At 49.5% G+C, this 19,710-nt stretch overlaps 5 protein-coding genes across 5 annotated transcripts; 4 read left to right on the top strand and 1 right to left on the bottom strand.

Moving 5' to 3' along the window:
- Nucleotides 1-167: 167 nt before the first annotated feature.
- V8C40DRAFT_277354 (uncharacterized protein) lies at nt 168-6,327 on the top strand (the record flags this gene model as incomplete). The annotated part of the gene is made up of 13 exons (XM_083220954.1): nt 168-312; nt 343-1,208; nt 2,050-3,079; nt 3,138-3,963; nt 4,014-4,856; nt 4,890-4,952; nt 4,992-5,214; nt 5,245-5,349; nt 5,380-5,452; nt 5,492-5,625; nt 5,662-5,722; nt 5,762-5,926; nt 5,960-6,327. 13 exons carry the CDS (start codon nt 168-170, stop codon nt 6,325-6,327), a joined length of 4,902 nt encoding a protein of 1,633 aa, XP_083068892.1.
- Nucleotides 6,328-7,048: 721 nt separating this feature from the next.
- Nucleotides 7,049-10,014, top strand: V8C40DRAFT_255198 (histone methyltransferase DOT1). The gene is made up of 2 exons (XM_083217995.1): nt 7,049-8,360; nt 8,483-10,014. The coding sequence occupies exons 1-2, from the start codon at nt 7,762-7,764 to the stop codon at nt 9,408-9,410; spliced, it is 1,527 nt and encodes a 508-aa protein (XP_083068891.1). The 5' UTR covers nt 7,049-7,761; the 3' UTR covers nt 9,411-10,014.
- Nucleotides 9,435-10,647, bottom strand: V8C40DRAFT_255196 (autophagy-related protein 16). The gene is made up of 3 exons (XM_083217994.1): nt 10,422-10,647; nt 10,011-10,363; nt 9,435-9,937 (listed from the first exon to the last, which is right to left on the bottom strand). The coding sequence occupies exons 1-3, from the start codon at nt 10,504-10,506 to the stop codon at nt 9,764-9,766; spliced, it is 612 nt and encodes a 203-aa protein (XP_083068890.1). The 5' UTR covers nt 10,507-10,647; the 3' UTR covers nt 9,435-9,763.
- Nucleotides 10,648-11,383: 736 nt separating this feature from the next.
- Nucleotides 11,384-13,982, top strand: V8C40DRAFT_255194 (tethering complex subunit VPS16). Its single transcript, XM_083217993.1, has 4 exons — nt 11,384-11,878; nt 11,929-13,171; nt 13,278-13,359; nt 13,509-13,982. Exons 1-4 carry the CDS (start codon nt 11,398-11,400, stop codon nt 13,758-13,760), a joined length of 2,058 nt encoding a protein of 685 aa, XP_083068889.1. The 5' UTR covers nt 11,384-11,397; the 3' UTR covers nt 13,761-13,982.
- Nucleotides 13,983-16,134: 2,152 nt separating this feature from the next.
- V8C40DRAFT_255187 (uncharacterized protein) lies at nt 16,135-16,744 on the top strand. The gene has a single exon (XM_083217992.1). The coding sequence runs from the start codon at nt 16,208-16,210 to the stop codon at nt 16,559-16,561; it is 354 nt and encodes a 117-aa protein (XP_083068888.1). The 5' UTR covers nt 16,135-16,207; the 3' UTR covers nt 16,562-16,744.
- The last annotated feature ends 2,966 nt before the right edge of the window (nt 16,745-19,710 follow it).

The following is a 19,710-nucleotide window of genomic DNA, read 5'->3' as shown; positions in this document are numbered from 1 at the left end:
GTCAAACGCAAATGCAAATGCAAACGAATTGCATAGGATATTGTCTCCTTTGTTCAGATGTCTTTTTATTTCGCAAGTCCCCCGGCCGTTGCTCTTGTCTCTGGTGATGGCATCGATTTTCTGCCATGTTCTTTTTCTCGGTATTTGCGATTATCACATTATCAGTCATGGTCACGACTCGTGCTCAGGCCAGAGCTGAAAGTGGAAATGGCGCGGACTCAGATTCACGGCCCAGGTATTACGAGAGTGATGATGACTCTGATTTCAAGGCAGAGGAAGAAGATGGCGACAACGAGTATCAGCCTCAGGCTGGTTCGAGGCGTTTACAGTCAGCATTCACAGATCGGTCCCAGGATGATGTTGATGAAGATGAGATGATGCTTGTCCAAATTCCAGACTCGGCACAAGTCTCTTCTCAGAACGTTACTTTAACAAATCCACGGTCATCAGTTGACACTCGTGATTTTCTTTCTTCCTACTCTTCTCTTTCTCCCTCTCTTTTTACCCCTTCTTCTTCTTCGGACCAATCAGCCGAGCAGCTGGACGACGCCCATACAACAGCAATTTACGAGGTCATCACACCGCGATACCAGCCTCCTAATCATCCAACCTTTTTTGAACAGCGGCACGAGTCAGGACCGCCTTCCTACAGAGACCTTTTACAGCTCGAGTTTTACCAGACGTTTCCTCATGATCCCACGGCTACGCTGTGCAAGAAGCATTTCTTGCAGCTTGCCGAACGGTGGTTTCAGCGTCGCCAGGGACAAACGGAGCAGACGTTTCATAACATCAAAGAGAAATTTCCGTATGGTGGAGTGGAGAAGTTCTTCGATTATATGCGTGATCGAGATATTTTGAAGCAGGTCATTTGGAACGAGAAGTGGCGACAGACGCCGCCGAAGGATTTCATGGAGATTTTGAGGCTTGGGCTGCGCTATGCTGAAGTTACACAAGCTCAGCGGCGTCGCGAAGCTATTGTTAGGGCAGGGAAGCGTCCGAGATGTAGTTTGGAGAGTTGCGGCAAGTTGACTTGTGGGCATTGTCTTGCGAGGAAGAATCGTGGGGGTGATTTGTATGAGGTGGTCAGAGAAGCGAGAGCGAAGGAGCCTCATGGGGAGTGGCGAGAAGAAGATCTCGCTGCGTTTGAGGAGTATAAGAGGAAGGGGATGGAAGAGGAGGGTGAGAGGGCTGATGTACAGCCTGAGTATGTGAGTGTGGGGGAGTTGCATTTCATTGTGGATGTGTGTAATGGGGAGACGATGGTTCGATTTCAGTGAGTATATGGCCTTTTGTTTTACTTGTTTTGGCGGAGAGTTGGGTTTTTGATGATGTTGTTGAGCTGACTGTTTGGTGTTTCGCTGTTGATGTAGGAGCACGCGAGCTGCGTTTGTCGAGGGGCGGCAGAATTGGGAGCATGGGATGACTGACAGGTATTTCTATGATCGGGCTGGGATATTTGAGTTGGATGGATGTAGTTTGGGTAAGGAGAATTGTGCATGTACAAATATGTCGAAGGAACGATGATACGACGAGCACGGTGCGTGTATGATGATCAAGCTATGCAGATATGGAACAGAAAATAGAGGTTTATCACGGTGTATTGAGCCTCAGATTGAATAATATTTATCTCGTGTGTATTGTATCTATCAGAGAGAGGACCGGGTACTACGACATGTACATACCTAGATTAGTATACAACACTTCTCACTTATGAACTGGGCCTTTCTACCGCCAAAAGTACATGTACAGGCAACTTCCATGCAAATCGTAAGCCATCATTTCTACAGAGGCTGTCAACTGTTAAATGACCTCATCGCTCTCTACACAACGTGTCGTTACAAATCAGGCATGAATATGACTGATGCCCGATGTTCAGAGTACCAGCCCACGAGGCTGAAGCTGGGCACCTTATCAGGCAAGGATGGATGATCATTGGCTGCATCTACACCGAAATCAGGTGCCGCAGCCAAAAACAGAGAAACCCCTTCATTACCCCTCTTCATGGCCCAGCCTGATCATTCCTAACAGGTGCACCAAACAGCTACCAAGATGGATGTACAACCAGCTACCGAGACCAAAACTCACAATGAATACACGGTGGGTTGGGTTTGTGCCCTGCCAAAAGAACAAACCGCTGCGACGGCCATGCTGGATCAGAGACATGGCGACCTACCTAAACCAGCAAATGACTCCAATACGTATACTCTGGGATCAATCGGCAAGCATAACGTTGTTATTGCGTGTCTGCCGAAAGGCCACATCGGTAACAGTCCAGCGGCAACAGTTGCCGCTCAAATGGTCTCCACGTTTCCTTCTGTCAGGTTTGGTTTGATGGTTGGCATCGGCGGCGGTATCCCGCCCAAGGTCAGACTTGGCGATGTTGTCGTCAGCACTCCAGTCGGAAACTTTCCCGGAGTGGTTCAGTGGGATATTGGCAAGGCAAAGGATGGTGGCTTTGAACGGACAGGGTCACTAAACAATCCTCCGGTCTCCCTTCTCACTGCCCTGGCGAAATTAGAAACAGAGCATGAATTGGTTGGATCTCAGATCCCAGAATATCTGGATCAGATGAAACAGAAGTGGCCGAGATTGGCAGCAAAATATCTCAGATCCGACTCGTTGGAGGATATTTGTTTCAAGGCAGACCACAGTCATGTTTATCAGAGCACCACAGAGGATCACGTCTCTCCTGGCAGTAGTTATGAAAGCGAAGAAGAAGAGAGCTGCCAGCATTGCGATAAGACCAAAGTTTTAAAAAGAAAGCCCAGGGATATGCGTGTTCACTATGGCCTCATCGCTTCAGGCAATCAAGTCATTAAGAGCGCCACCCACAGAGATCAACTTAACAAAGACCTTGGCGGAAATCTTCTCTGTGTCGAAATGGAAGCAGCAGGGCTGATGAACAACTTTCCTTGCATTGTCATCCGAGGAATCTGTGACTATGCAGATTCGCATAAGAATAAAGACTGGCAGGAATACGCCGCAGCAGTAGCGGCGGCATTTGCAAAAGAGCTTCTAGCCTACGTGAGCCCCAGCGACGTTGATGGAGAGCGCACTGTAAAAGACATGCTGAGCGATGGTTAGCTAACATGTATCGCCTGTGCTTATATCAAATTTGTTACTAATGGAAAAAACAGTTCTTGCCGAAGTATCCTCGACAAAAGTTGTTGTTTCAAACCTCAAGTCCAATTTGGATAATGACATGGACCTTCGAATCTTGGAATGGGTCACTCCAATTGACTATGGCCCTCAACAGAGCGATTTCCTCAGGAGGCGGGAACCAGGAACTGGTCAATGGCTCATAGACTCAAGAGAGTATCAAGCTTGGGTGGGAGCTAGGAAGCAGACACTTTTCTGCCCTGGAATTCCAGGAGCTGGAAAGACTATTCTCACTTCAATCGTGGTCGACCATCTTGAAAGGACATATAGAGCCGATCCAACAATTCGGATTGCCTACATTTACTGCAACTACCGGCGCCAAGAAGAACAAAGTATCGAGAAATTACTCGGAAGCCTACTGAAACAATTGAGTCAAGGAGAGAATTGTATCCCAAACTGCCTAAGGGGCTTTTATAAACATCATATAGAGAAGCGGACGCATTTATCGCTTCTTGAGATTCAGACGGCTCTCCAGTCAGCGGCGGAAAATTATTCGACTGTCTTCATCGTTATTGACGCACTTGACGAATGCCAGAATTCGGATGGCAGTCGGCAAAAGTTTCTAACAGAGCTCTTCGGCCTCCAGGAGAAGTCCGGATGCAATCTCTTTATGACATCGAGGGTCATTCCAGAGATCGTCGACCGTTTCAATAAAACCAGCATATCGCTAGAGATTCGTGCAAGCACTGAAGATATAGAGAGATACTTGAAAGGCAATACTGGCCAACTACCAGCATTTGTGCAACAGAGTCAAGGGCTACAGCAGATGATTGCAGAGGAGATTTCGAAAGCCGTTGATGGAATGTATGTTTCTTACCAATGCAACGACTAATCTGTCTATTGACAGATTATAGGTTTCTTTTAGCGCAGATCTATCTAAACTCACTCAACGACAAGATGACACCAAAAGCTATGAAGAATGCATTAAACGGCTTCCACAAGCCAATTGCAGGATTGGACGAAGCTGAAAAGACCGGCGTCCTAGCCCATGCATACGAGCAAGCGATGTTGCGAATTAACGGGCAACAAACAGGGTTTAAAGAACTTGCTCATACAGTTTTGTTATGGATTGTTTGTGCAGAACGGCAACTCACCACAACCGAGCTTCAGCACGCACTTGCTGTCGAAATCGATGAGTTGGAGATTGACGAGGAGAATCTCCCATCGATTCAGGACATGGTCTCTGTGTGTGCTGGATTAGTCACGGTTGACTACGAAAGCGGCATCATCAGATTGGTTCATTACACTACACAGGAATACTTTAGCCAAACACGCAAACGCTGGTTTCCTGATTCAGATATTATTATGACAGATGTCTGTGCCTCATACCTCCTATTTAAAGCTTTCGAAAAGAGGGTTTGCCAACCAAAGGACTTTTGGGAGCGGTTACACCTATATCCGTTGTATAGATATGCCGCTCAAAATTGGGGGCACCATGCGCGGAAGGCCTCCAAGCCAAGTCACAGGGTCATGGAGTTTTTAGAATGCGAGACGAAAATGAATGCTTCAATCCAGGCACTCAAGATTAATCCTTCCCGCTTAGAAAATTGGATTTTGGGGAAACAAAGTCCTACGTTTGGAATGACAAGCCTTCACTTGGGCGCCTACTTTGGTATTGAGGAAACAGTTAAAACCCTTCTCAAGAAACCAATTGACGTCAATAAGAAAGACGAACAGGGATCAACGCCATTATCATGGTCAGCAAGTAACGGGCATGAAAATGTGGTCAGCTTACTCCTAGCGATACCGAGTATCGAAGTTAACTCTAGAACTGAGGATGGAGATACGCCGCTGTCACTAGCAGCAGGTAACGGGCATGAAAATGTTGTCAGGTTACTCCTAGCGATACCGAGTATCGAAGTTAACTCTAGAACTGGGGATGGAGATACGCCGCTATCATTGGCAGCACGAAATGGGCACGAAGCCGTCGTCAGGCTACTGCTTGTAATGCCTAGCATTGACATTCACTCGAGGGATAACCTGGATAATACACCAATACTCAGGGCAGCATCTAGCGGGCATGACGCTGTCGTTAAATTATTACTCTCTGCCGGAGTGGATCCAAATCTGGGCAGTGAGTTCCAGACGCCACTATCTGAGGCGGCAAGAAATGGGCACGAAGCCGTTGTTAAGCTACTGCTTGCAATGCCTAACATTGACATTCACTCGAGCAGGCCCTTGTACGGAGCAGTAGATGAACGACATGCCGCTGTTGTCAAGCTATTACTCGCAGCCGGAGCAGATCCAGATCTCGGGAAGTCACATTACACGACACCACTAGAGCGTGCAGCAAGTAATGGGGATGTATCTATGACCAAAATGTTGCTTGCAGCTGGAGCAGATCCGAATCACAGGGGTCAATCTGGCGCAGCACCGCTATTGAGTGCGGCATCTAACAGACATGACGCTGTTGTAAAGCTATTGCTCGCCGCTGGAGCAGACGTGAATCTTGGCCCTGATGATACAGTTACGAGGTCAGCATTGCATGTAGCAGCAATTAAGGGGTATGAGGCGATTGTGGAATTATTGCTCGCAGCTGGTGCGGACCTAGATACCGGGGATAGTACCGGCCAAACACCACTATTGCATGCCGTAAAGGGAGACCATGAGGTGGCTGTGAAACTATTGCTCGCAGCTGGAGCAGACCCAGATCTCGGCGACGAAGACGGCGAAACAGCGTTACATATCGCAGCAAATGAAGGGCATGAGACTGCTATTAAGCAATTACTCGCGGCTGGAGCAAACCCCCAATTGGAAAACAAACAGGGTCTAACACCACTCTTACATGCTACAATGAAAGAGCATAAGGCGGTTGTGGAATTATTGCTCAAAGCTGGTGCACGCCCGGATGCCAGGGATAAGCGTGGTCAAACGCCGCTACATATAGCCGCACGCAAAGAGCTTTGCGCGGTTATGGAACTCTTACTCGCAACTGGAGTGAAGCCAGATCTCAGGGATAAATACGGTACAACACCACTATCTATAGCCGCATACAATGGGTATAAAGAGGTTGTGAGACTACTATTCGCAGCTGGTGCAGATCCGAATCTTGGGGATAAGTATGGCTCAACACCGCTATCGACGGCACAAAGGCGAGGGCATGGAGAAGTTGTTGTTCTGCTATCCAACCAGCTGCCAAGGTCAACTTGGCGGATAAGGGTGTCATGACAAGGCTATCAGCAATTGTTAAATCTGAGACAAGGCGGGGAAATGACGAGGTGGAGTAGAACATGCCTATATACTTGACTTATTCTCTTTATTAAACTATTGTCCGTACAGAAGTTTGTTGAGCAGTCTATCTACAATTCAACTTACATGAATACTTAGGTAGGTTGGTGTTTGCCAATGCTCTTCGACGAATAACCATCCCTTTCTACAGATCTTATATATACTTCAAAATACACAAAGACACAATATGAATCCTAAATCTATCGAGACGATGTAGTCTTGGGCCTAAAGTCTCTCTATGACATACCGTTGAAAATCGCACTTCTTTCTAGGGTAACCAACCAATCAATCAATCCTCTGAGGTTCAACGATGACATCAAAAAGGCCCGGACCCTGGCCCCCACAAGGTGGCACGTGCCCCGTCCGCGAATCGGAGCACTCGCCAACAAAAGGCATTTGTGGGGCGCTATGAGAGATGCCAAAAAACCTGCTACTGTACCTAGTAGACTTGCTAGACTCTCTACTAGGTACAGTTACAGGGCAGGCATTCAATGGACTGATTCTGGCCACCCAGATGCCTGGAAACCTGCCTGATTCCTCCCCCCAGGCTGCAGCGTGTCCACCCGCTAAAATCGCCCGCTAAAGCGCCAACGACAAGCAGCAGCCAGTAAGATCAATGGCTGGCCTGGAACCTGGATGTACGAGTACTGGTAAAATGCCAGAAACAAGGTTGACATAAGCTGGCAGCTTCCTTCTTTTCCTATCTTGGGCTTGGCTTGGTTGTCTTGCAATCCGCTTGCCGCCTGGCTTCTCTCAATTGTTCGTGGCTGGACGCGACGATTTTTTTCCCTCTTTCGATCTCCCATCATCTTCTCTCTGGGTAGAACAAAAACTTCTGGCGAAGCAGCATTAGTTTCTCATTCTTACTAATCTTGTATTTTCTTTTTACCCTCTCTGACATTGTCACATATTTTCTCACTTCATTTTCTTGTAATCCAACTTTTATTTCTTCATTTGTTCCAAACCAGAGTCTACTCCGTTCATCTTTTCCAGCCTTCTCATCGAAGCACCGCCACTCCTTTTGTTCTATTTTGAAACCTCATTCAAAACGGCTCTTTTTCGCCTCCCCCGCCACCCGCTGCCGTCATCGCCCTGTCGCGACCCTGTCCCGTTATTTTAAGTCCGGTGTCTTTCTTTGGCTGTCACTCTCTCAGCATCGTCGCGTGCCCGCCATCGGCCTCCCCCCCCAAGGCAGTCTTTTCCCACGACAACCGGCTAGGCAGAAGAGAGGGACCCCTCGGCTGAAAAAGCGCAAAACACCCCTGAGCCGAGCACCGCCTGATCTGATCTCTCCACCAAACCCGGATTTCGCCGTCTTTCTGCTTTTTGCGCAAACTCGAGATTTCGACTTCCCGCCTGTTTGATGCCGCCATCATGCCTCTCCTCAGTGGAAAGGGCAACAAGTTCAAGGTCGACCCGCCCAAGATCCGCATCGAAAAGGTCACCATAGAGCGTCCCGCGCCTCCGAAGCCCAAGCCCAAGCCGCAAGCCCGACCCGCGCTCTCGTCGTCTGCGCGATCATCGCCCGTCCCCAGGCTCTCGCCCAAGGCTCCCTCGGCCTCTGCGGCGTCGTCAGCGTCGTCAAGAGCAAAGAGCAGCTCGCCGTACCCCTCTTCGGCCGACGAGAGGCGCCTCGACTTGCAGCGCAAACGCAAGGCCGTCAGCGCGTCACAACGCCGTTCACCTGCCAGCGACCGCATCGAGTTCGACAAGGACAGCGACGCCGAGGACGATGGGTGGATGGACTTGGATTCGCACAAGCGCCAGCGCAAGGCCACTAGCGAGAGCAAGTCGGTCGATTCGAATCGCAAGTTGAAGAACGCCAGGGCGTTTGAGCGGAAGGATGAAAGGCTGCAGTTCATCCATGCCGTCGACGTTGCCTCGCTCGAGCACAAGTGCGTTCCCATCATGGGAGCGTCCAAGGAAGATGTGGCCATTGAGCTACAGTATCCCACTCTGCAGCGCCGAGAAAAGTCAGTCAATTCGCATCACATCTCCCCTTTGGTTTATTCCGCGCGGCCCCTCGCCCCACCTCTCCCGGACGCTTCGTCTTTCAGATTAATCGTCAGGTTTCATTTTCTAACAAGAAAAATAGGTTTGAGCTCGTTTGGGGCAAGGACAAGATCGATGCCGTGGAAGCGAGTATACGCATAGTACGCCTGGTTGCCGAAACCTATCTCACCGACGTCGAAGCCGAGCCCTTTACCAATCAGACCAACGGATTCATTCGACGACTTGAAAAAGCCTCGAATCGCAATATCCAGGACCTGGCGGGCTTCAAGGCCGCCCTACGCGAGTACAACGAGACGCTCCTTGCCTTGGTTGAGGATGGCGTCGTTGCCAAGAATCTCGAAAACCTGCACGAATTGCCCCCGCACCTCGCAGCCTTTATCCTCGACCAAATCTATGACCGTACAGTGGCTCCCAAGGTGGAACTTCTTTCCAAGTACGAGAATGGAACAGACTTTGTCTATGGCGAACTTCTCCACCCCTTCATCACCAAGCTCCTCGTTGAGCAGTGCAAGATGACATCCGACCAAGTCTTTGTCGATTTGGGTTCCGGCGTGGGCAATGTCGTTTTACAAGCAGCGCTCGAAGTCGGATGCGAGAGCTGGGGCTGTGAGATGATGGAGAATGCGAGCAACCTCGCAGAGGCTCAAGAGAAAGAGTTTCATGCGCGATGCCAGCTTTGGGGCTTGAAGACTGGCGAGGTGCACATCGAACGGGGTGACTTCCGTAAGAACGCCTCGATCCATGATGCTCTGAAGCGGGCCGATGTCGTGCTCGTCAACAACAAGGCCTTCACTTCGCAGCTCAACGAGGACTTGATCCGCATGTTCCTCGATCTCAAGTCGGGATGCAAAATCATCTCGCTGAAATCCTTTGTGGCCGACTCCAAGAGCAGCCACAACATCAACGACGTGGGAAGCACCATCCTTGAAGTCGAGGAGTGCACGTATCCCGAAGGCTATGTCAGCTGGACCAACGCCGGCGGGCAGTACTATATCTCCACGCGGAAATAGACTAATTAGAGCTTCATCAGCACTGCATAAAGATAAGATGTTATGTTGAGTATTGTAGAATATAAACCATCGAGTACAAATCGGGTATATGGGTATTTTTTGTTTTCTCTCTCTCTTCTTCTCTGGATTGAGAGCGTTTGGGTTAACGGCTTTTGGAGGATAATCTTTTTGTTTCAACGAATCGTAGCCATCGACAGCGAGACAAACGCGTTGGTAGATGATGGGATGAAAAACAGACTTTAACAGTACAAATGAATATGAATGAAATAGGCCATCCTTACCGCCATGAGGAGGAGTAACGGTGCATTTTCCTCTCTACTGCCATGAGGAGGAGGAAACGGTGCATTTCCTCTCTACCGCCCCTTTCCCAGCGTGGGCTCGTTTGCCAGGTTCATGGCGTCGGCCTCTTGACCCATTCTCTTCATCCACCTGTCGATGAGCTCGCTGTTTTCCTTCTTCAGCCGGTCCCTCTCCTTTTCCGCCATGGAGAGTTGTAGGTTCAGCGCAATCATCTCGTCTTGGACATTCTGTTCGTTGCATTAGTGAGTACTTCTTTAGAAAGGTGGGGGTTGCTGTATAAATAGATCAGCTTGAATATACCTCGACTAGCTTCCGTTTCTCTCTGAGCTCGTACTCGCGGTCGTTTACCTTGGTGGCAAGGGTTGTCCGCTCTCCAGTGAGATCTCTGATGGATTTCGAGTCTTGCTTCGTTTTTGAGCGTAGCTTTTCTAGTTCCTCTTCCGCGGTCCGCAGGCGCGTCTCTGCTACGCCTCTGGAACGCAAAGCCTCGGCCAAGTCGAGACGAAGCTGAGCCACCCCGGGGTCGTTGGCTGCTGCCTCGCTTGGTTGGAGGGATGGCGACTTTGACCGGTTGTTCCCTAGACCGGCGATGTGAGATTCTAGGGCGAGTTTCTCTGCTTCTAGGGATGAGATGCGGTCTGCCATTTGTGAGCCTGAGGCGATGGTTAGTTGTGCATCTCTAGATGAGGTGAGTGAGTAGGTTGGGCGAACAGGCTTGGACGAGCTCCATATTGACGGGGCTGTTGAGCTCTGATTCCCTCAGGGAAGAGAGATATTCGTCTCTCCAGTTTGGCATTTTGTAAGTAAAGAAGTTGTGAAGAACGGCTGTAAGAGAAACTGTCTATTCGAAAGCGGTGTCTATGAGAGATTTCACGCAAACTCTATATTGAATGAGAAGATTATTATTCGATGATGAGACGGTCACTGGACATGAACTTGGTGGGGTTTGTATCTGTCGCTGTACTTTTGCGCTGGAGGGATGATGCAAGCAAAGTCCCCAGGCTGCCTCCCCTTGTTTAGCCGACGAATAGCCTCGCCTCCCATTGGCCGAAGCTATGGCTAGCTCTGGGTCGTCGAACCTCACATCCACAGCTTGTCACTCACTAACTTGATCCATCTCATACCGCTACATGAGATCACTGTAATATTGTCATTCCGTCAGTCGTCATGAGAGTGAGATGAGATAGACAGCAGCCAGCATGGACACGCTTCACGCAAGAGCCGACTGGGAGCGCGTGGGCGACAAGTGGTTCCGCAAGACGGAGCAGTATACCGCCGTCTTTGGCCAGGATCTGGATCTCGATGCCTTCGTCGTGACGGGCGCGCCTTATGCCGGTGCTCTGGCGCTGTGGCGGGACGACTCGAAGCTGCAGGCTCACAAGTCGGGACAGACGGCGAAGCCGGGGATTGACATTTACAGCCTGGCGGGCAAGAAGCTGCGGACGATATCCTGGGACAGCGGCGCCATCAAGGGCCTGGGATGGTCCGAGGATGAGTCGTTGCTGGTTGTGGCGGCGGATGGCAATGTGAGATGCTATGATATGCAGGGGGACTTTAGCCACTTCTCGCTGGGGAACGGGGCGGATAACTATGGAGTTGAGTCGTGCCGGTAAATGCTACAACTTGTGAGGTCGAGTGAGGCGAGGGGAGCGCTGAAACGGTGACATCTAGGTTCTACGATAACGGTATGGTGGCCCTGCTGGGGAACAATACACTGGTGACGGTTTCGTCATATTTGGAGCCTCGACCAAAGCTGCTTGCTCCTGTGCCGGCGGGAGAGATTCATTCATGGGCTATCGTCGCCCCGAACCACACGCTATCTCGCTCCGTGGAAGTTTTGCTTAGTATTGGGTCGACTGTTTACGTGGTTGATGCTACGGACTGCGAAGACCGGTTTCTGGATGTTGGGCCGTTTTCACACATCAGTGTCTCGCCGGATGGTCGCTTTGTCAACTTGTATGGCAAGAATGGCAAGGCACATGTCATTTCGAGCGATTTCCAGGAGAGGCTGTTTGAGCACAACTCGAATTCAAACACACCTCCCAAGTATGTGGAGTGGTGTGGCAGCGATGCTATTATTGCTTGGGAAGATGAGGTTCATGTTATTGGACCGGGGGATGAGTCTTCCTCTTACATCTACGATAGCACCCGAGTGCACGTCATGTCTGGTAGGGTGCGGATGCACGATATCAGATGCTCTAAGCTAACAAACGAATAGAACACGACGGCGCCAGACTAATAACGAATGATTTTTGCGAGTTCCTCGAGAGGGTGCCTGATGACACGCTTCAGGCATTTGGTGCTGCCTCAGAATCATCCCCCGCATCTATTTTGCTCGATGCTGTGAGACAGCTTGAGCTGCAATCCCCCAAAGCAGACGACTACATCCAACTTATTCGGCCCAACCTGACGGAAGCTGTCGACACGTGCGTTAATGCCGCCGGTCGAGAGTTTGACCCTCAGTGGCAGAAGCGACTGCTCAAGGCTGCGTCTTTTGGCAAGTCGGTGCTCGACATCTACAACAGCGACGAGTTTGTCGACATGTGTGAGACGCTACGGGTTCTCAATGCTGTACGAAGCTTTGAGATTGGCATACCTTTGTCGTTTCAGCAGTATCACAGGCTGACCCCCGAGCGGCTTATTCAACGACTGATCCAGCGGCACGAGTATTTGCTGGCACTCAAGATTGCTGGGTACTTGAAGCTACCGACTGATCGCATCTATGTCAGCTGGGCATCTACAAAGGTCCGCGTGGGTGCTCAAGACGACGATACCATCTGCCGATTGGTCGTAGAGAGGCTCTCTGGTAAGCCCGGTATCTCGTTTGAAGAGATTGCAAGAGCTGCATACCACGAAGGACGAGGCCGCTTGGCTACAGAGCTGTTGAATCATGAACCACGTGGAGGAAGACAGGTGCCTCTTCTACTGGATATGGAAGAAGATGAACTGGCTCTGGACAAGGCCATCGAAAGTGGTGATACCGATCTCATCCTTTTTGTTCTCACAAAGCTCAAGAAGAAGCTACCTTTGGCATCATTCTTCCGGGTGATTAATGTTCGGCCAACGGCAACAGCACTGGTAGAGTCAGCGGCCTTGGCGGAAGGTGATAACACTCTTCTCAAGGACATGTACTACCAGGATGATAGACGAATCGACGGTGCCAATGTTTTCATCCGCGAGTCGCTCCGACAGCCTGATGCCCGCACTGCATCCGATAAGCTAGCTCTTGCAGCTAAGCTCCTCTCCGAATCAAAAGATAACGCGGCAGAAGTCTATGTGCTCAAAGAAACAACGCAGCTCCTTCGTGCACAAGAGGCGCTAGACCGCGACCTGACGGACTCATTCTCCGGACTGAGCGTCAACGAGACGATATTCAAGCTCATCCGGCTCGGCTATCACGGAAAGGCGAAGAAGATTCAGAGCGACTTCAAGGTGCCAGAGAAGGTTGTATGGTGGATTAGGTAAGTTCGCGATATCCGGGTTGCTGATTTTATACTATACGTGATACACCAAAGGAACATGGCGGCTGACTGGCGGCGGGCGTTTTGCCCCGTTCCCGTCCGATAGGCTTCGGGCACTTGTCGCAAAGCGCGAATGGGGTGAGATTGAGGATATCGCAAAGGCTAAGAAGAGCCCGATCGGATGGACGGTAAGTGTTTTTTTTGAGTTTCTCACTTGTCATATCCTACCGATCCGAACCACATGGCGGGAGTGTAAGACTTTTGCTGCCGCCAGGTGTGGGAATAATATGAAGGAAAATAAAGATCCTAGCTAACGAGGAAATGTCTTTTTTGGTAGCCTTTTTTCAACCTTACGTTGCAGGCGGGTAATCCGCGCTTGGCGGCGGTGTTTATACCCAAGTGTACTGGTTTAGAGCCTGGGGAGACGATTACCATGTATGAGAAGTGCGGGATGCGGGTTAAGGCTGCGGAGGAGGCTGTTAAGTTGAAGGCTGCGGCGGCGTATGAGAGGTTGTTGGAGGCGGCGGGGAGAGATACGACTGAGGGGAAGGAGATTGAGAGGATTGGTGGCGCGGTGTTTAAGAAGTAATGATGGGTTGTGGGTAGATGGCATGTTTAGACTATGTGGATTTGTTTTTTTGGGGGTGGGTGATTATTATGACTTGGAGTAATGAAGATATATATTTCACTTGCTTGCTTTGTGATGGCCAATCTGCTCAACTGTCGGATTCTCAACTGCAGAGAGTCCATCTCTTCCTAGCATATAGTGCGTACCATAGTGTATTCTAGTAACAATTCCTTCTAAAGTGAATGTGTCTCTAAGTATACCTACGAGTGTCCTTTCTCCTGTGAATTGAGAGAAAAAGTTCTAGTTAAAGTAATCCTGACTTGTATTAATAGGGCCTGTGCCAAGTTTCTGAGCTTTGTTACTAAACAAGGGGTTCTCTCCTAAAGTTCTGCGAGTGTAAGACGGTATATAAAGACCCTTTACACGTTTTGTTCTTATATCAATAGAGAATATACATGTCATCTCATTCATTGCTCATGGTTGAGGACTTGAGGACTCATTTGTTATTTATTAGTATATCATAACATCAGCCTTGAAGAATATACTAAATGCCTACGTGTACACATATTCCCTCAAGGAGCCGGATGTTACTACCGACTTCATCCTTCGTTTCAAGAAGAAAACCCCCACGAAACTGGGAGCATCCCCGGACTCGCAATTTTCTAGCTCACATTAATCCGGAGGCGCCTCGTCCTCGATTTGCGAGTCCACGCCATCCTTGATTACACCATCACGTCACAGTGGTCACGAAGAAGCCTGTACAACGGTGTGTGCTACGTGATTCCCTTCCGGCTTGAAGCCTCGTCCTAAATTAGATTGACCTGAGTGTGAGTTCATGGAGAACTTCATCATCTTCTCTCGGCAGAGCTTAAACGGAAAGCTCAACATGATAGCGTACAAAGGTAATGCCTGTGTGCTTAGACTTCCAGTGAGATCGGCAACCCATAATTGAAGACCCAGGCCTCCATGGGTAACTGGAAGAATTCTCTCTTGAGGACGCCAACAGCTTCATTGCCGTCTAGGCCATCCACTTTGAGAAGTACGGTGCGCAGAAAAATTAAGGGTGGCGAGCCCCTTGCTTCAGGTGAAAGACTGAGAACCTCAGAGTATCATTACTTGAGTTGGGAGACAAACTGAAGACGGGAGGAAACCCTACGGAATCCTACGGAGTGTTTGTAATATTAGTAGTCAATCCTTCTATGGGATATGAAGGTCAAAGCTCTGGAAAATCTGAAAATGTGTAATTGATGAGGAAAAAGGATGAAAAGGATCTAATGAATTGTACTTGGTTAAAATCCTATGTCTCAACTCAACCAAGTACCTACATACCTAACTTGTACGTACACGCATACATACACGTACCGGGATATATCACCTTAGCAGTACCACCTACTCAGATGGAGCAGCTCCATCTACTCGATTTAGGCACGTCGGGCGAGATGAAGAGATTGGCGAAGCCTGTAGCCTCGGGACAAAGAGTGAGATGCGCCGAGAACGCTACGCTACGGTATTCCTCCGTGCGAGGGTTGGGGGAACGGTGAGGATGAGGCCTGGCTGCTTACGGAAGCCTTATGCATTCATTGGCACTGCTACGGTTGCTTGCTGCTTACTTCAATTTGCTGTTTTCCTGCTGGCGCTGCGACGTTGACCTGCTGGATCCATGCTAATCCTCCGCAGCTAGTAGTGGAGATTCACTGGATGGTAGTGCTTGACCCCGTCGAGAGATGGAGATGGCGTCCGAGGGGGAAGCAAGCCACTCACAGCCTTACCGCAACAATCGGCACTTTTTGGCTGGATTGTGGCATGATATGATGGATGGCATTTGTTTGATCTGCTATCGGAGCGGCATCTGAGTTGAGCATGGAGAAAGGGAAAAATAAATGAAAAACAGCAGATGGTAATGATGTGTGTGCAAGGATGAATCGCCCGATCTGCTCAAATTTGTCACGTTGTTTTCCTGGTGCGATGCCTCATGTTTCTATGTCTCATCATGGTCTCAATGGCAATCTGGGCGACTGACTCGTGTCAAAGTTCCCTCCCCGCACGAAAGCAACAAGATGGCTACTAAGGTACGAAAGTAACATTTAGCATGCAGGTTTTATGGCACCAGGCAAGTTATCGTGCGAGGATGGTGCGGGGGTGATTTAGACAAAGAATCTGCGATGCGGAACGAAAAGGGTAAACGAGGAAAGAAAAAACAGGGCCATGGAGCGATGTACGAGTATCGGATGATGCGAAAGAATCACACCCCGGTCTGGTGATGCGGAGCTACGGGCGGGTTTTGGGGGGACGCTATTGTTGGTGCTAGGCTGTTGATGCTTGGGCTGGGGTGTTTTTTGATAGGAGAAAAGAATGAGGAGAAACAGATATCTGGGAGAGCGGAGAGAATGTGAGGGGGGGATGGGCCACGTGTTTTCTAGGGGGCGTGAAGGAGGCGATATTTTGAGATCACTGTTTGGATATTTTGGATGATTTGGGGGGAGCTTTCAGCTGCTAGGGATGAGATGCTATGTCTGGTGGTTTTTGTTTGTTTGTTTGTTGTTGACATTGCTGAGGATTTTGTGGGCTGTTTGGAAGACGTACGAGTGTTTCAATACTATGACGGGATGAAATATGATGTTGGAACGGATGGTATGAGCCGTGTCTGCATGTACGTGTACCTTTTTGTTCTGCCCAGTCTGGAGGAGATGTCGATGTTCGATGTTCGATGCAAAATGCAAATATGCACGTATTACATGGGAACTTACATGGGAAACCCCACACTTGAACTGGGAAAATTAGTCGTAGCGTCGCATCCATTTGCACGCAGACCAGCCATGTGATTGACCGAGATGGACGGGCTGGGTGGATTGATGTGGTGGCGATGTGGTTGGTTGGATGCCTCAACCAAGCAATTTTAGTGTCTTGTAGCTTTTTTGAGTTGGGCTGCGTGCGGGTCTGGGGGAGCGGAGAGAGGAGAAAGAAAGAGGAGAATATTCGTGTATGTCGTTGAAAAAGAGTGAGGGGTGATGATGGTATGAATTACTAGTGAACAGAGTCTACCATATGAGTGGAGAGATTTGATTTTGGTTTGTTTGTGTGAATGGAGACGTTGCATGTGTTACGAGTCGAGAAAGGACAGGGGAGAGGATTTTTGATGCATCATTTTGGGGGTTGGAAAAAGTCGGGACAGGGTTTGGCTTGGTTTGTTTGTTTTTCTGTGATTGGCTTTGATGTTGTCTTTTGATAGAATTAGCCGAGGCTGCTACAGTACAGTTGCGTTGTTCGAGTATGCAGTGCAGTTCGGGTAAACAATCAAATTAATAGCAGAAGTAGGATTGGACAGAGAGATGGACGTTGCGAGTGTCGATGCAGACGACAGGTCTTCCTGTAGGCCTTGATCCTTGTTACATGCAGCACGGCACAGCTCCAGTTCAGTCCAGGTCAGTCAAAAGTGCATCCGTGTTTGCGGGCGGGGGTGGATTTCAAGCTTCAAGCAGACACGGAGTGCATTCGCTAGCTTCATTGTTGACTGGTTGCATGAATCGCCAACCCGCGTGAGAACGGGATCAATACAGTTGGCAGTGAGATTGTGGATGTTGTTCTTCTGTACTCGTACAATGGATGGGTGCATGAGCATACTGTACTGTACTGTCCCGTACGGGCAACGCATGCAGTCAGCAGACAAAGGGAACGCGGAATTCTGTACTTTGCATACATATCAGCAGGGTTAAGACGGGAGAGAGTCCTGACTGACCAGGTACAGTACGGGTGCAGCTGAAAAGAGATGGAAAGCAAAAAAAGAGCAAGCAAGGGATGGAAGAGAGACCCTGGGATCAGTCAATAGCTCCGCTGCATCTGCATCTGAACAACGCACAAGCCATCAATATCCAATACGGCAGTTTTATTTGTGGCAGCTTTTGTCTCGGATAGCCATAGCTTTTCACGCAAAAAGACAAGACACGGCTGGCATGTTTGCGGCTGGGACTCAACAAACCTGGATGCGTGTCCAAATATAGAAACTTCTCTTGTCCCGTTTCTTTCTGGTCAGAGACATTATTAGGGCCGTAGCTACTCCGTATACTAGCATAGATTGAGTTGGGCGTTCGTCTCTAGGAACATTTGAAAAAAGGGAGATAAAGGAAGAAGTCAGATAAAAAAACGTGGCTACGATCTCCCGGAGGATGGATGCGTGCCAGTTAGCCTGGGCTACCTACCCGCTGCAGTCGGCGGCACTAACAGGTTTCACAGATGACGGAGTGGGATTGATGGTGGCCCATCTGGAATGCAATATGAGGATTTCGGGGTCCAAGGAGCCAAGCGTAAGAGACAAGAAAGCAAATGTCTCGCCGAAAGCCTTGTACCACTCGAGTGGCCGCATGCGTGGGGTTGATAGAGAGTGAGAGAGAGAGACGCACAAGAAGGATGAGAGACACACGAGAGACATAAAAAAGGAGCAGGAGGGGTGTGTGTGTAGCCTGACGGTATTTGAAAAAAGAAAGAAACACTAGATGAGTATCAAGATGAAGAAGCCGTTGTTGCAAAAGCTGGGGTGAGCCAGCCACGAGGAGAGACAACGTGATGGGCGAGCTGACGAGAGCGGCCTTGTGTGTGTGTGTGAGTGTGTTGCATGCTGCCTATTGTTTCTATTGTTATTATTTCTGTCGTATACGAGTAGGAGGGACTACTCCGTATATCGTGGACATAGGTAGGACGCATGCATGCATTTTTTTCAGCACCCGGCATTGGATGTTGATGAGGTATAAACGCTTTGTACATGTGCATTGCATGTGAGCTCGTGATGCAGGTCACACAACGACTGCGATAGCCTGCATCCGCTAGTTATATCGCTGGCCTCTTGGGTTGCCAAGAAAAGGTGCTCAGATGCTCTCGAGATGACTACAAGGAGAGGCAGGCAGGCAATGGGTGAGTGATATAACAGCTAGATAGGATAAGAGGATAAGACATGCGCATCTGTAGGCCAGCACGCGTACGAGTCTGGTGATGGGCCAAGGCTGTCTTTTTCATCGTCACTACGGCGTCACAGCTAGTCCATACGAGTAGGTACATGCAGACATACAGTACAGTAGTAGCTGGGTTGAGCTGCAAGGCAGGCAAATGAGATTGATGAATGATAGGACTATTAGCTGATAAGTGATTGGTGAGGTCTGGTGTTGTGTTGGTTGTGCTGTAGGGGGGGACGGGTAATCACGGCGAAGCTAGCAAATCGCATGACAATTTCAGGCTGTCAAAATGGTGGTTTAGTTTTAGTTTGGCACATGTATTTACGAGGATGTGCAGCAATGAAACGAAACATGGCCATTTGATGCCTCTTGTTTCAAGACATGGACGACAAGATTCGCACCGGGGGAAAACGCCACGGAGGCAAAAAGGAGATGGGCGGTGGATGAATCGATTTCGCATTGATTGGCCTCTTTTTCTATGGATCAATGTATCTTTGTCGACGGGCTGGGCTGGACCCAATACTCGGGCCGGGTGCTGCGATTGTGCTGGGCTGGGATCGAGAATGGTCGAGGCCTGGACTGGATGGACCGCCGCGGTACCTGGGGCGAGGGTGCAGGCGGCCGCGCGGGTGCATGTAGCTGGCGGGTATTGGCCGTAGCGACGCTGTCCCATTCAACCATTCAGCGGCACGGCGCTGGTGCTGGAGCTGATGACTGGTGGCGGCAAGTTTGTTGCAGGGCTGGGCCAGAAGCAAACACCTGAATCGGTCAAATACATTCAGCTGGCATGGCTTGACCACTGGCATGCCGGGTACCTTGCCTTTTGGAGGCCCATTTGTATGTACCATCTCATACCATCTCATGCCATGTGTCTTTTATGCTTTGTCTAGTGACGTCCTCCGTTCAGCCTTCAATTCTCCCCCCCTCATTGTCAAGTATCCATTTTCCCATCTGAGCAACCGGCAGCGCGCAAACCGATCAAATCAAGTCGAGTACCTGCATTCGATCCAACTCGACATCACGCACAC

Source organism: Trichoderma camerunense (assembly GCF_050948025.1).
Source record: "Trichoderma camerunense strain CBS 138272 chromosome Unknown V8C40scaffold_20, whole genome shotgun sequence".
Lineage (NCBI taxonomy): Eukaryota > Fungi > Ascomycota > Sordariomycetes > Hypocreales > Hypocreaceae > Trichoderma > Trichoderma camerunense.
Note: the sequence above shows the minus strand (reverse complement) of the source record. Positions and strands in the feature narration are given on the sequence as shown.